At 34.9% G+C, this 16,141-nt stretch overlaps 1 protein-coding gene across 5 annotated transcripts in view; it reads right to left on the reverse strand.

Annotated features, from left to right (window-relative positions):
- The window catches only part of bnc2 (basonuclin 2), a 168,132-nt gene that overhangs the window by 35,896 nt on the left and 116,095 nt on the right, over window positions 1-16,141 (reverse strand). For all 5 annotated transcript variants that reach the window (XM_051115775.1, XM_051115754.1, XM_051115762.1 and 2 more), the window contains one exon: window positions 15,191-15,426. In XM_051115775.1, the coding sequence (XP_050971732.1) occupies window positions 15,191-15,426 (236 nt within the window). The remainder of the gene's footprint in view (window positions 1-15,190; window positions 15,427-16,141) is intronic.

A 16,141-nucleotide genomic window follows, 5' to 3' on the forward strand; every position in this document is an offset into this window, starting at 1 on the left:
GAGCTTCATTTTGACCTGAATATAGTAAGTTCGGGGAATTGAGTTAGAAGTTACGGATTTGTGTTTAGAGTTTTGCAAAAGCGAGGCATAATTTCAAGAAATGTGTTTAAGCAATTGAGAAAAACTGTAATAGTAACTGATTAACTGTTGGCGTAACTAAGCTGCTTAAGTTAACTCTTACACTTTTATCACCAGGGGATTAAGCACAATAGATTTTCTACATCTGTAATATTATATAAATGAACCTTAACGGTCTGCTTTTAAACCCCAGAGGTTTCTTTATTGAGATTTTATTCTTTTTATTTATTATTTAAATGGCCAGTAAAATAAGCAGAAATACATAGTTAATTAACATACAAAGCAAGTACTGAGACTGCAGCAGTATTGCAGTTAAAGTCATGCCACTAAAAGTCTGGCTACGGACCATTTTTCTGGTCTTTACAGAGGTCAGTAAAATTACAATTATCATATTATTTTCATACTACACTCAGTGTTGGGGAGTAACTAGTTACATGTAACGGAATAATGTAATCTAATTACAAAATAAATTTTTAAGATTGTTTTTTCCAAGGCATTGTTAGATGCTCGTGTTTTCTGTCATAACTATGCAAACATTTGATTTCAAACCCAGTATCATAGCTATTAAACTATTTCTTGTTATGATGTTATGTTATGATTTTGTTATGATATATAGCGCAAGTGCGCTCACGGTGACCCGTGTTCGATTCCCGTCTCGAGGTCCTTTGCCGATCCCGCTTCCCTCTCTCCTCACAGCTCTTTCCTGTCATTTCTCTAATGTCCTATCACAATAAAAGGCATAAAAGGCAAAAAAAAAAAAGATAAATAAATGAATTTGTGGTGGCTGTGTTTTAAATTAAATGATTACACAGCTCAGGCTCATTCGGGGCAACTTAAGTCAGTGCTATATGCTTGATAATTTTTCTTGGTGGAAGCTTTGCGTTTGGTAAAATATTAAAGCTTAATTCAATATTATGTGGACAATTTCTTAATTCTGTCATCCTGGCATTGTGGACTTGCTCTATTGTTTCATACAAACGCAGCTGCTGCCATTTTTTTTTTTTTTTTTTTTTTTGTACACTGTAATGGATTATAAGATAACTAACAAACTAGTACTACTACTTAATTATTTATGTGGTGAAATGTTGTGTAAGAAAAGTGGTATGACTGCACTGTTTCCCTAAAATGTCTAGTTTGAACTTGCCGTTTGCTAGCGACTGATTTCTTCATGGAAGCTTTGCGTTGAAATATTTCAGCTCAGATCAGTGTTTCGTGTCTAATAATTTTGACACGAAACATCTAAATAATCTATCAAGCAGCTGTATAATAAGTGAGGTAATGTGCATTATCCCTTATTATAATCTTAATTCAAGTGATAAAGGATTTTGAAAGTCTGACAGTAATCAGTGTTGAGTGCTACTGTAAGGTTAACTCTGCCTGGTTTAAATGTTTCAGAATCATTAACAGTTGAAAATATTAGAAATTTAGAAAAGTAAAAAGTAAATTAAAAGTAATGTTACATTAATAAAGTCATTGAAAAGTTACACTACTTATTACATTTTAAATCAAGTAACTTGTAATCTGTAACATATTACATTTCCAAAGTAACCTTCCCAACTCTGACTACACTATACTATACTGTACTATAGGGATGCACCACAATGGAAATTCTGAGCTGAAACCGAAACTGACGATTCTGGATGCACTTGGCTGAAAACCAAAACCGAAAATGCTTTGTAATAATTATTTAAATATTTAAAATAAAATAATATTTTATTTACTTTGTAAATACTATTTTATTCAATAATATAAAGTAATTTTGTAAGACTTTTTAATTTAACTCAATAAGTTTAATGATACTAAGTTTAAAAAAAACACAAGCCAATAAAATAACCACACTTTTACTGAAAATAACACAATAAAATTGGACAGAAAATATAATATTAAATATTAATATTATTTTAATTAGTTCTATGCAACAGAATAAGGTATAAACTAAGGTATATTTTTAACTAATTATCCAAATAATGTATAGTCCTTCAAAGCTATTATTATCAGACCATGTGAACAGATCACAGCGGGGTCAGTGGATGAGAGGGTAGCGTCATTTTACCAGTGTTGGCTAGTACAGCTCTATGTACCGCAAACAGGAACATACTACTTTTTTTTTTTTTGCCTTTTTCAATGACAGTTTCCTATGTTTTTAAAATTATGATATATCAGGTGGTTAATTATGATATCTGTTAATTTTTATTTATTTTACTTATTTAGCAGTATGGGTAAAGTAGAACAATTTTAACATCATAATGGATAAGATATAGCTATAGTTATATAATGATAATATGACTATATATATAACTACAATTATTATATAATAATTTACGTTTACGTTTACTACACAGAATTTCACTACATACAATATATTTACCCTATGCACTGAACAGTTAAGAGGTCCTTTGTCTCCCTCGGGATGATGAGCCTGTGACAGACCCCCACCATGCTGCTGACCAATCAATAACTAGTCCTACCCAGCAACTTTAAGGAAAGATCTCTGAATTCCCACTATCCTTAATGTTGCTGACCCTGAAGAAAATTCAATTTTCCTTCCTATCAACAATGACAGTCATTTCTGCCCCACCAGCCATTTCCTTCCTTGCTGAATGTAAGCACAAATTGCATTCACAAATGGAAAAAATAAATAAATAAAATAAGAAATATGAGGAATAAACACAATATAAAATGCTAATTAAAACATGTCTCACTCCCCTTTAAACAGTAGTTAATATCACCTCCAGTCCTCACTACCCTGACCACTATTTGCTATTCAGCAAAACTAGAGACTGGAGCCCTGAAAGCCAAAATCCCTGGCTCAGACTCAGGCCTAGGAGATAATGATGAAGCTGCATCAGTGAGACTTTGCAATTACTTTACTTTTGTTAAAAGTCCAAACTTGGTTTCATTTACTAAATAATTTATCCTAAGTAGGGTTTTTTTTTTTTTTCATTTCCAGATAAAAGGAAGGACAACAGCAGCTGCTTTCATGGTTTTGGCAAGTTCTGACCAGTCTTCATCAGTTTAGACAAAGTTCACCCAAAAAGGAAAATTCTGTCAATTCATTTACTCACTCTCATGTTGTTCCAAACCTGTATGAGTTCTATTTTTCTTCTGTGGAGCATAAATTAACTCTTGTTGTTGTTTCATTAAATCAAAATATGTGTTAACCAAAACTGTTCAGTTATCAACATTCTTCTAAATATCTTCTTTTGTGTTCCACAGAAGAATGAATACCACATAGGTTTGGAACAGGGTGAGTAAACGTTGTCAGAATTACTAAACAGAGCAAATGTTCATACAGGTAAATGATTGAATATGAATATGTTAATATGTATTTTACAGGTAGGTGGCACAATTTCCATTTCATTTTGAAGAGGTAAAGTCACAGAAAAAAAAAAATATGAAGAAAGGGGCTGTGCAGCTTGTGTAACAAGCCAGTCACTGTGACAAACCCTTGAAATTAATATCAAAGCTTTGTTTGTTTGTTTTATAACAGCTGTTCTATTAGCAACAACTGAAATGCCAGTTTCCTTGGACCCCAAATATATTGTATCCACAGCCATTTTAGAACGCTGCCACCAAATCTACATGTATGTATTCATTTACCGCACTCTGGCATTCATATTGACTTCATATTGTAGCAACTAACAGCAAGTGACATCATAAAACGCTTCCCTGCAGGGAAGTCAACCGTACTTTACTGTAACCAGAAGTAGGCCACAAACACATTAATGCACTTGTTCAGCCTAGCTTAGAGTGTCTCATTTCAAATACAAAGCCTTTCAGTGAGAGTGGTCGAGCTATAGATAAAAACACTTTATTGTGATAGCTTGAGCTCTGTATTGATGATACATGGTTGATGGTTGCAGAGAGGGTCCCCCAAGGTTGGAAATGCAGAAACCATGAAGTTGTGCCATTACTTTCACTGAGTGGATTTACTGTCAGCAGACTCTGAAAATCAGCCAAAATGTATAAAGAAAGGCCCTATGCACTTTGACTTGTAAATACTGTGTTATCATGACATAAAACGTCTCTCTCTGCATCGTGTAAACCCAGAACACAACAAAACTCCTAAGACGCAGAGCTTAACTTCATTAGACCAAACACAGGGGCACAGAGCCAGCCAGGCACTGCCCTCACATAATGGCATGTGTGTTTTAATGCGTGATACAGCAAAGTAAGGGGTAACTAATAACTAATAAATGTAGAAGAACATGCTCTGAAGTAAAAAGAGATGGTGTATCAGGTGAAGGGAAAGAGAGATGCAGCTGTCATTGACATGATATGAGACGCCGCTCCTTAAAGCAGAGGGGACTGTGACGTGACCTGAATGAGCTCACTGCTACCATCAATGACAGGGATCCAGCAGGCACTGCTGAGACTCAGGGCTTGCTAATAAAGGCCAGATCCAAAGCTTGACTGTGTGACGCTGCTAGGGACCAGTGCTCTCTCAAACTGCAAGACACACGCTCTCCAGCGATATGCCTGGACTTGGCCACACACAGACTTGCACATTACCCTCCTTAAAGGTACAAACTACAAACACAACCTATTTAGAGATGTATTTAAACACAAGTATAGAAATAATGACTACAGGGGTAAGATGTCCCCCTACATGGGGAAGAATGTATAAAAATTTATGGTAACACTTTACAATAATGTAATAATTTGTTAACATAAGTTAATGTAATAACCTGAATGAACAATAAACAATGCATCTATTTATTAATCTTGGTTAATGTTAGTTAATAAAAATACAGTCATTCGTTGTTTGTTCTTGTTAGTTCACTGTGCATTAACTAATGTGAACAAAAACAACTTGTGATTTCAACGATGCATTAGTAAATGCTGAAATTAGCATTAACTAAAAATAATAAATGCTGTAGAAGTATTGTTCATTCTTAGTTCATGTTAACTAATGTAGTTAAATAAAGTTAATGAACCTTACTGTAAAGTGTTACCAGTTTTATAAGATCAGTTATGAAATCGTGAAATTGATCTTTCAGATTAAATTACAAAATTAAGAAGCCCATAGCTATTCATCAAATGTGTTGAGATGAGATTTTGTGTCATCTATGGTCAAGAGAAATATAAGCGTATCTGATGCTCCAATGTAATTAAATTGAATTATCACATTGTTAACACATTTAGAACTCAGATTCCTAAAGTTTTCTCTTTCCCACAGTGGAGCAAATGGAAGGCCCATTTCTTCTCTGATCTTCTAATGCTTCTTTCTGCTTCCTGTTTCCAATAGTCTCCCTGAATCACCATGGACTTATGCAAACTATCATGGATAAGGCAGAATGGAGCTGTGTGCATATCCAATATAAGAAGCATTACTTCCAAATTCCCTTCTACACTGTAACCTGCATGTAACCCTCTAACTTCAAAAACATCCACTCATCTGTTTTTGGCACTAAGAGAAATGTGTTCAATTACATAAACAACCTGGAACACATAATGGATAGCGATTAAAGGCGGCTAAAATGGCAAAAAGCTGAAATCATCTTAATTGTGATGAGAACATAATCTTTTACTCCACAATGCTGTGGAATAGCTAACTAAAATCAGCAATGCTACTAACTTTTCTTAGTAGCTCACACTAGATTAGCTGGACTTAAAACAGAATAGCAATTTTTTTTTTTCTCTATAGTCATCAAATAGACTATTTAGTGTAAATTTATCTGTTCATGTTTAATGCTGTCATTATTGTTTTGTTGTTGTTGTTATTTGTTTGTTTGTTTGTTTGTTTTTGTTTTTGCCTGATAAATACTGTGCACAAATAAATAAATAACTGATTAATACATATTTTAGAAAATATACTGCACCTTTATTAGCCTCAATGTAGTTATTCATATTTTTCTTAGAATATTTTGGTGTAGCTTATTATTTCTTTTTAGAAAGTGTCACTACAATTTAACTACTATAATTAAACTTCACTATAATTTAACTACTTTAAATTATGAGTAGCTTTCTAAACACTAGCATATAAAGTTAGTTCTCAAAAGACATACTGATGCATAATATTATTGTTTCCTACAATATTATAGAAATGCAAAGCTGCAAAAAAAAAAAAAAAAGAAAAAAGAAAGAAAGAAAAAAAGACAATTGTGATAACTGAAGTGTGAGTTCTGCTGCAGCTGGCCACATGTTTGGGTGGGTGGGAAGATGCTCCAGGCAGGGGGTTGAAGGGGAGATTGGGTTGGTGAAATCACCTTGATTCAGTGCAGTGAACCTTTGATGTGCCTGAAGCTGACTTGGCTAGCCCTGAGCAAAGCATATGCCTTAAAAACTCAAATCCAGCTTGACGTACTGAAATCATAACCATATGCAAGAATTCCACCTTCAGAAACACTGTGGCTCCACAGAGCCCATGGACGAAGCATTAGCCAGCGATAACAAAGAGCAGGTTAGATGACGGTGGGAGTCTGAGGAGGAGATGGAGGTAAAGGGATGGGACATAGCACGAAACGGGGAGGGGGTGTCAGGAGGCATGTGGTGCATAAAAGGTTTGGTTAAGGATCAATTCCAAAATTTCTGAACAGTGCTAGACTACCTAAAATGGAAGTTTCTCAGGAGTGATTAGAAGTAGAGCGAGGCGAAATGTAGAGCAAGAAAAAATGAGTGAGACTGAGAGGTTTGAATTAAACTGACTGAAAATACTTGTACTGACTCTACGTTTCAGAGCACACACTGTTGGGGTTCGTCTCATGTTCATCTTATCCATTGCAAATTCCATGCAAATTTGGCACCACTAACACAGTTAACTTGAGATATTATTGTGGTTCATAAATCTGTATCAAAGAAATATACAAAGACTTATCAAATACATTTCTGATCGCTTGTAATTTGACTTTCATTGTCAGTAAAACATTTGAAAACCCTGTATAAAACCTATATATGCATTTGCCTAAACTTTTAATATGAATATATTTATATTATATTCAGTACTGTTTATTCAGTAATATGTATAAGAATTGTAAGTATAAAAATAAATAAATAAATAAAATGAAAGTGTAGGAATTTTCAGTGTGTCCTTTTCAGCGCATGTGCTTGAATGAAATGCACTCATGGCACTAAAGGGCTACTGTGTGATGTGTTTTTGTCTGTGTAATGACTGTCAGGCAGCTTGTGGTTGCTGTTTTCTGGGGTCTGTTACCTCCTCTCTTAATCAAATCATGTCTTTTGGCTAGAGGACATCCTTCATTAAATGTATCAGGAAGGGAGCATATTGTGCCTCACTGAAGCACGATGGGTTGTGCCCCCTACAAATTCCTTTGCGCTATGCAAGATGGGCCAAGCATACTGCACCCAGATGTCAGGTTTATTTGAATAAAATAGGCTCATTGTGTGGACACCCTGGTCTGTCCCTGAGGGAGAAAAGGGGGAGGCTGGGTAAATGAATGCTGTGGGGGGTTTCAGCGCTAAAGGAAAGTGGAGTGGAGAGGATGGGGCAAGGAAGGAGTTCGCTTAGCTTAGCAGTTCCATCTGGCTCTCCTAGAATCTATGTCAGAGTCAGAGAAACTGCTTCTCATAAAAGAGCTAAAGGAAGCCAGCGGAAGCCGAATGTTCTACAAGGACAAGAACATTACTGGGAATGTCGCTTAGCCTGGGGCGAATCCACAAGTTGGCTGCCATGGCCCCTTCCTCCACTTTCCGTACTCCTCCTCCTCACTCCCTCTTTCCAAAAGAACAAGAGACAGCCCAGACTGATCGGAATTCCATCTGTTGGGGAGCAGCCAAGTGACAGCGGAGAAATACAGGCATCTGGTCTCCATTTCTGTCAGGCTGGTGTTCCAGCTTACATCTTACAGCTGGGAGAGGATGAGGGAAAGGAGAGGGTGCTGGCAAGGGACTAGAAAGAGGGAGTGTGCTGGCACTCTCAGGCTTCTCGTCCATTTTTCACACATCACCCCACATCCTAACAGGAGATGTCTAGAAAGATGCACACCCCTCTCCCCCCCTCACATACACACACACACAAGCTCTCTTCTGAAGGGCCCAAGAAGAGCACACAGTTATCAGCAGTCAAGACTCGGACAACAGATCAGAACAAAAGCAAAAGAACAAAGGAGCACGTGAAGCCAGCAGGCAAGACTTTGGCAGCCAGCACACGCTCAAACATGCACATGTGCATGCTCTTCTACTCCCATTTGAGAGTATACTCCAAAGTATTCTCTACTGATCATATCCACTCTATGGATAATAACAGACTTGAATTCTTCCATTAATCTTCCATTAGGTTATAGTAAATGATTTGTATACTTCATAAAACATCTTAGAAATATACTTTGGTAATCGAGTGATCAGTAATTGGATAATTATAATATTTTTTGACATAATAAAAATAGACCTAAACAAACAAATGACTTAAAATACATATATAATAATAATTGGTTCAAATAAAGTATCAAAAGCAAGTATGGTTTTATTGAACAAAACTGTGAAAAAAGATGTGTTATAAACAATAGAACTAACATGTATCATATGCATTATATCAAAGGCCTGCAGAGGGTGCCAATGGCCTGATGATTGTTTTTACACTTTACAGCGCAATCCAATCCTTGTTTAATATTGACTAATAAACAGTTGTGCACTTAACAAATGTCCACTTAATCTTTAATATCTGGCCATTTCTTTATGCCAGAAATGCTACAGCCACTGTAATTTCTTGAAAATATAGACATCAAATTGTGTAAACTCAGATTGAGGGTTTGAGCCCATTGTTCCACTTATCATTGTAACATTTAGAAGGCTGCTCGCGGGCATTCCCTTTGCGGACGCTAAGCGGCCTCGATACTAACTTCTGCCGAGCCTTCTTCTGAGGCAAGCTCCGTGGCAGACTTCTGCCCAACAGTCAAAGAGGCATTACATCAAGTGCGGACTCAGAGGAAGACCGCAAAGTTTTAGGGTGCGATTTGAGACAGGGCCTTGTGTAGCAGTGTTTGCTGTGAACTGAGCCACTCTGAGACGAGGTGCACATGCAAAATTGTCTGATCCTTGACGCGATCGTAAAGTTAGGCTACAGATAGGCTACAGCGTAAAGTTGATTCTGTGCTTACTTGATCTAATATTTGATGTTTTTTAAAATGTTGTAGATTTAAGTAGCAAATGAAAAGCGCTAAAATGGATGCATATATTTTGAGACAAATGTCTTCTTAATAATTATCAGTTTTGTTTGAGATAATCAAAGCAACAGTTTTTAAATAACATTATTATATCATTATAAATTAACATTATAAATAACATTATTATATCATTATAAAGAATATGTAAAAGTATGGTATTTGGGGTAAAAAGCACCCCTGCTGTTGGGGCTAAATAGCACAATGGTTAACATGATAAATAATAGAAGGCTGACTTTTCTATTTGTTGTCATGACATGGTTAGATTCAGATGATAAATGTCATATATTATGTTGGGTGTCCATCTTATAGATAATCAACATGTTGAGAATGAAACCATAATATTTAAAAACATGATATTAATCATATCATATAATAAAATATTATTTTGTGTTACTACTGTACAGCTATATTAAATTATTATGGGATCTCCTTTAATGCTTTCAGAATCTTTACTTTTTAAAATGATTTTGTTTCTGTATTTTAAAAAATATATACACTACCGTTCAAAAGTTTGGGGTCAGTAAGACTTGTAATAGTCTTTAAAGTAGTCTCTTATGCTCATCAAGGCTGCATTTATTTGATTAAAAATAAATAAAAAAAACAGTAATATTGCAAAATGTTTTTACAATATAAAATAATGTTTTTTATTTTAACATGCTTTAAAATAGAATTTATTCCTGTGATGAAAAGCTGAATTTTTATCAGCTGTTACTCCAGTCTTAAGTGTCACATGATCCTTCAGAAATCATTCTAATATGTGGATTTATTATTAGAATGATCAATGTTGGATAATATCAACAGTTGTGCTGCCAAATATTTTTTGGAACCTGTAATTTTTTTTTTTCAGGATTCTTTCATGAATAACAAGTTTAAAAAGTACAGTGTTTATTCAAAATATAAATATTTTATAACAATGTAAATTATTTATTATTAACTTTTAATAAACTTTTAATTATTAACTTAATACATCCTTGGTGAATAAAAGTATAATTTCTTAAAAAAAAAAAAAGAAACAATAAAAATGTACTGACCCCAAACTTTTGAACGGTAGTGTATATTTTTTACATATTAAAATATTTTAAGGACAGTACATTTATTGAACAAAAATTATTTTATTTTTCAAAATAGGCAGAAAATAGTACAAACTTTCCTAAAGTGATGAACAAGTATTAACTTAGACAAGCAAAAACAAAAACATTTTTTTAGCTAAAGTATCAATACTGTGTGCCTTTTGCCCCATGCTGGTGAGCCTTTTACCCCATGTGTGGGGTAAAGGGCCCCCCTGCCACCTCATACATTTATAAGATTTTAAACCAAAATAAACAACTTGTATGATTTATTGTCACACAAAATCTGTTGCTCCATAAATGTTCAATACAAACATTTTTTTTTTCTGTAAGTATATATTTTAGGCGCAGTGAATGCATTTTTTCTTAAGGTGTTATAAGTGTATTTGTATTGTTCAAACACCTGTTCTTTTCAGTGTCTATGTCTCAAACTTTTATATAATACTTTCATGTTACAAATTAAAGTTAAAAAAGTACAAGTATTTGTATCCAAATGTTAAACTATTATTTAGTATATAAATTATAGGCTTTGTAGTTCAGTCGCGTTCCAACGTTTAAACAATGATGCGGGCGCGTTTAGTTCACTGTATTTTATTTTGATAAAGTACCAATTGCGCTGTCAAGTTAGCAGTGCTGGAAGCCTGGAACTGATATGTTTTGTGTGTGTGTGTGTGCGCCGGCTAAATCAAATATATTTCAAGTATTTATTCCTTGTATGTATATATGTACTGCAGATTATATATATAAAGCATTATAATTTAATAATTTGATTTGACTAATTAGTATTTTCACATCTAGGTGACATTTTTTTTAGTTTGTTCTGCTGTCTGTTCAAAATAAATGAAAAGAAACTTAGCACAGCAAGCATAGTAGATTTGTTGTTTTTTTCCTGTTGTGCTGAAATCGTATCGAACCGTGACCCTTGAACTGAGGTACGTACCGAACCGTGGCATCTGTGTACCGCTACACCCCTAATAGATACATATATACATACGTGTGTGTGTATTTTTCCTTTTTTTCTGGTATATTCACCAAACTTAGGTGTGATTTCTTTTGAGTGTGTGTATGTTTTTTTGAGTGTGTACATGTTTATGTATCTTTTTTACTTCTAAATAATTACTATATACGGTAAACATTATTTTTGGTTACACTTTATTTTGACAGTTCACTTTAGACATTCTAACTATAAGTAACTTTGCAAATACATGTCAACTAATTCCCATTAATTTGCAACTACATGTCTACTAACTCTCAGAGCAGACTAGGTTAGGTTTAGGGTTAATAGAATAAGTTGACATATACTTGCAAAGTTTAGAAGAGCGTTAGAAGATATTAAGCAGACAGTCTACTAATACTCTAATGACTAGTTGACATGCAGTTGCAAAGTTACTTACTGTTAGTAGAATGTCTAAAGTGGACTATCAAAATAAAGTGTTACCTTCTTTTTTTTGTAACTACATGCAATGAACACTGTGTTCTCCATTTTTTGATATAGTGTCTAATGAATGATCTGTAGTGCGTATAGTATTGACTAATGTGTGTATGATTTGAAATCTTTGTTTGATTTTGAGTACAGGTGAAATGGTTTTGAAGCAATTGTTTGATTTTGCCAGAAGAGTCAGGGTTTCTGTGAATTTAGTTTGAACATTTGGATTTGTGTTTAAGGTGAGTGATGGTTTCAAAAATGTGTTGTAGCATTTCAGAAAAACTGTAATATTAACACTTATCAACATAATATTACACAATAAATACTTAACGTACTTACAAATAATTGCTATAATACTTTCCAGTACTCCACAGTATTCCCTAATAAAAAAATTTATTTTAATGTAATGTTTTCCTCTAAAATTCATTTATTTTCTCATTTTAAAAAGCATTTGCGTTTGTTTGATTGGTTCAGTTTGATACTGGTTGAATCCTCAGTATCACAACTAAATAGTTATCTAGTTAATATTATCTTTTATTGCCAGGAATATAAAAGCAGATTAATGTTTACAGACAGTTTTTGTGTTTTCTGAAATAATAAAATTGTGGCCATTCTGGTTTAATTTCTTTTGTTTTATGCCTCTTTTTCAGTATGTTGTATGGTTAAAATTGCAGGGTAAGCAAAGCATGTGTCTATGCATATTTCATAATTAAAAAACAAATATTAATAATAACTATAATATAAGTCTGTGCCTTACATTAAATAGTATTAATTTTAGATTTTACAACTGGAAAATGTATTACTAATATAGCATGATTTGATTGATATAGCAATAAATAATTAATTGACACTGCATTGAAGGGAATGGGAACAGGCGAATGCTGTATATTCATAGGACTGATCCTGTATTCGCGCATTTTCGAATGCTTCTCCCCCACCCCCCAAACAGATATCTCAAGAGCGAAAAAATTTTGGTCTGAGAGAAAAAGAGATAAAGAAAGAAAGGGGGAGAGGAAAGGTACAATCTTAGTGTATCTGATGTGTAGTATGTCAAGATTCCACAGCAAAATCTCACCAGAAGGAAATCACCATTGTGTGTGTGTGTGTGTGTGTGTGTGTGTGTGTGTGATCTAGCAGATGATAACTACACCAGGGTAAAGTATGACAAGCAACGGGTTTGACTTCTGAGAGAAAGCGTTGTTGACTTATTAGTGGTGACAGGTATGCTATCTAGGAGACAGCTCGACAGCAGACAGAAGGAAATGGAGAGAGCGAAGAGCAGAAGGGGATTATTCATAAACCACAGAGTTTAACAATGACCCATGAAAATTCTGACTCAATAAAGAACAGAACACATCACGCTGCCACTGTGGCACTGTATATATGTGACTGCCAGACACAAAATACTCGAAACTGACTGCCGCTAATCTGTCACCTCACATCTCACATGGCAAAAGACCGAATGAACTGTTTATGTATATATACCAAAAAGATAAAATTAAAATAAAATTGTTGCATCTGATCTATTATTAACATGTCCTCAAAGTACACTCAAATGCACTAGTGTATGCATGCATACATAAACAATCACTTTGTCTTTTCGCATTTTCATTCTTTCTCTCTTCCACACCTATTTCTTGTCTTTTTTGCATGAAATATTTATGAGTTTAGAATTAAGATTCTTGCACACATGCTCCTGCTGGCACCTTCCCTGGGTTGTGACATCATGTGTCAAGGCTCTGATTAACAGTGCTCAACACTCTGCCTCTAGACTGACAGACAGATGAGGTCGAGAGGAGAGCGAGCAGGTAAATAACAAGAAAACAACTCCAAAAAGAAGAACAGGTATAGAACAGACAGTCTGGGAATGAGACAGGCAGAGAGAGAGAAAGAACAAGGGAGAGGGAGGGATGGGAAGAGAGAAAGAATGAGGGAGGGAGAGGATGAGAGAGAGAGAGAGAGAGAGAAAGAGAAGAGAAGAGAAGAGAAGAGAAGAGAAGAGAAGAGAAGAGAAGAGAAGAGAAGAGAAGAGAAGAGAAGAGAAGAGAAGAGAAGAGAAGAGAAGAGAAGAAGATTTATTAAGTGTTGAAGTGTTGTGTTCTTTTTTTTCTTTGTCAGTCCTGAATCAGACCTTTTAGCAGCATTTTGTAAAGAACAGATGCTGGACCGAACAAGGAGAAATGGAACATTGATCTGGACAGTGGCAGAAGTTTTGTTTTTTAAAAAGCTGAATATTTTACACCATTTACTTTAGTAAGCAGTTTTTAGTAATCAATTAAGGTACTGTAGATGGCATGGATGCCAAGGTTCGAATGCTATCAATTCAGCTATCTTTCATTGACTAAGGGCAGTACTTACTGTACTATAATTATGTTAGAGTAGTATCACATACAAACTGCAGTGATACTAATACCAGTGCTAAGAGTCTGCATGCTTAAAGTTTTACACCTACTCCCTAACATCTGGAACAATATTAGAAACTGAACACGACAAAAGAGTGTCCTTACTTGACTGCAAACCCACAAAAATTCTGGACTGTGCAGAGAGAAATTATTTAATTCTCAAATTTCAGACTACATCAGATACAGTGGTCAGTATTTTGCCATGTCATATTTAATGTCTGGGGGATTTTCCGATAAGCCATCAGGGGTAGAGCAATGAGAAACACAAACAGGCATTGCGCACACAACAAATGACTGTAGAACTGTAAAAAACTGCAGCCTTCCACAATTCCTTCCAGTCAAATGATGAGAGAAAAAGTGTGCGAGAGGGAGAGATTTACTCACAGAAGCCATTTCCTCGTACAAGGCCTCAAAACCGCCTTCAAGCTCAGCATGCTGTTCCACTTAGGCATGGTCTCCAAACCAAAGCCATCCACCTCGCTCTGCTATTGGCGTTGGACACACAAGGCTAACCACAAGCACATGTTCAGTTGCTCTTAACTAATTCATACAGGAACACTTTGGTTTTGTTGCGAACCCAAAAGCCCTGTACCTTTGATTAAGAAATGTGTCTGATTCCAATTAAAGCAGTGAGAGGGAGGGAAAGCATCATGGTGGTTCTATAGTCTGCTATTGGCTGCAGTCATGAAGTCATGACAGTATTCTTATCTCTCTCATTTTCTTCTCTGTATTTATTTATTTATTTATTTATTCCATCTTTTCTCTGGCAGAAAAAATGGGAACATTACTGAAAATGGACAAACAGAGACAAATTCACAGAACTAAAAATCCATTGTTCAGGGGTTATTTTATGCACAGCTTTTAACATTCTTATTTAGATATGCAAAATGCATACGTAATTGTATATTTATTTATTATTGATTTTATTTTATCTTAACTTATTTTATTTTTATTTTATATTAACTTTATTTTTTTATTTATTTTTATTTTTTAAATAAGTCAGGTATGTTATCTACCTAATACTTAATTTTTTTTTTTATTATTATTATTTGATTTATTTTTTTTTTTTTTAATGTTTAATTGTCTTTACGTTACCTGTAGTATGTAGCCTCTAACATAGTCTCTCAGGGTCCAGCCCAGGCCATGGAGGATGTGCAGAACCTCTTCCTGTTTGAGAACGCTGAACAGACGGTCCAGCAGGATCTTCAACCTCACAGGTACTGCCTGAGTCCCATATAGCATCAGACTGCTAATGTCAAACACCACATTGGACTGTACAATCTCCACCTGCGTCGGGTGGTAGAGATGCTGTGTGCTCAGCTTGTCAAGAGCTATAATCACAAAAACAAAAACAACACACAATTCTTGTTATTGCTTAAGTGCTAAGCAGAGGTCTACTCTCTAAGATTTTCAACCCAGGCTCATAAAAATACGTGCTTCTGTATACATTCTGCGACACCGTAGTTATGTACCTTACTGCACGTTTCAAAGTGAAATGTCCAGAGAGTGGTGCTAAAACACACATTTAAAACGTGACCGCTGCACATTTTTATTATGTTAAAACACGTATTGCTGTGTTTTTATTACGCTGCTTGAGGTATATATTGTGGCTGTTCAGAATTCATATATACAGGAATGACACTAAAAAAGTTAATTCTCTATCGTGTTAAAAATGCATTTGTTAATGCAGCCGTGCTATGCGGATTTGAGCTTTTTCGAACCGTAGTTTCACAGGGTTCGTACCAGAGCTCTTCATCGCTCAAGTGCAAGGCTGTATATTCGGCAAGTAATGGTGTAAAAATTAGGCTTTATTAATCAAAACTCTGTACCTGTAAAGTTGTCAGAGTTTTACTGTCTCTAGTGTTCATTTCATCTGAAAACTGTTGTGTTTCGTACATATAAGTATGTTATTTTTATTTTATTTTTTTTAATTCAGTTTTGTAGAAATGTATCTAGGCACATATTTCCAATGAGCCTAAACAAACTATTCAGTAACCTTTCATCAAAAGGCTTATATTTAAATATGTGGAACACTGGAAGTGTATT

Source organism: Labeo rohita, chromosome 1 (assembly GCF_022985175.1).
Source record: "Labeo rohita strain BAU-BD-2019 chromosome 1, IGBB_LRoh.1.0, whole genome shotgun sequence".
Taxonomy (NCBI): Eukaryota; Metazoa; Chordata; class Actinopteri; order Cypriniformes; family Cyprinidae; genus Labeo; species Labeo rohita.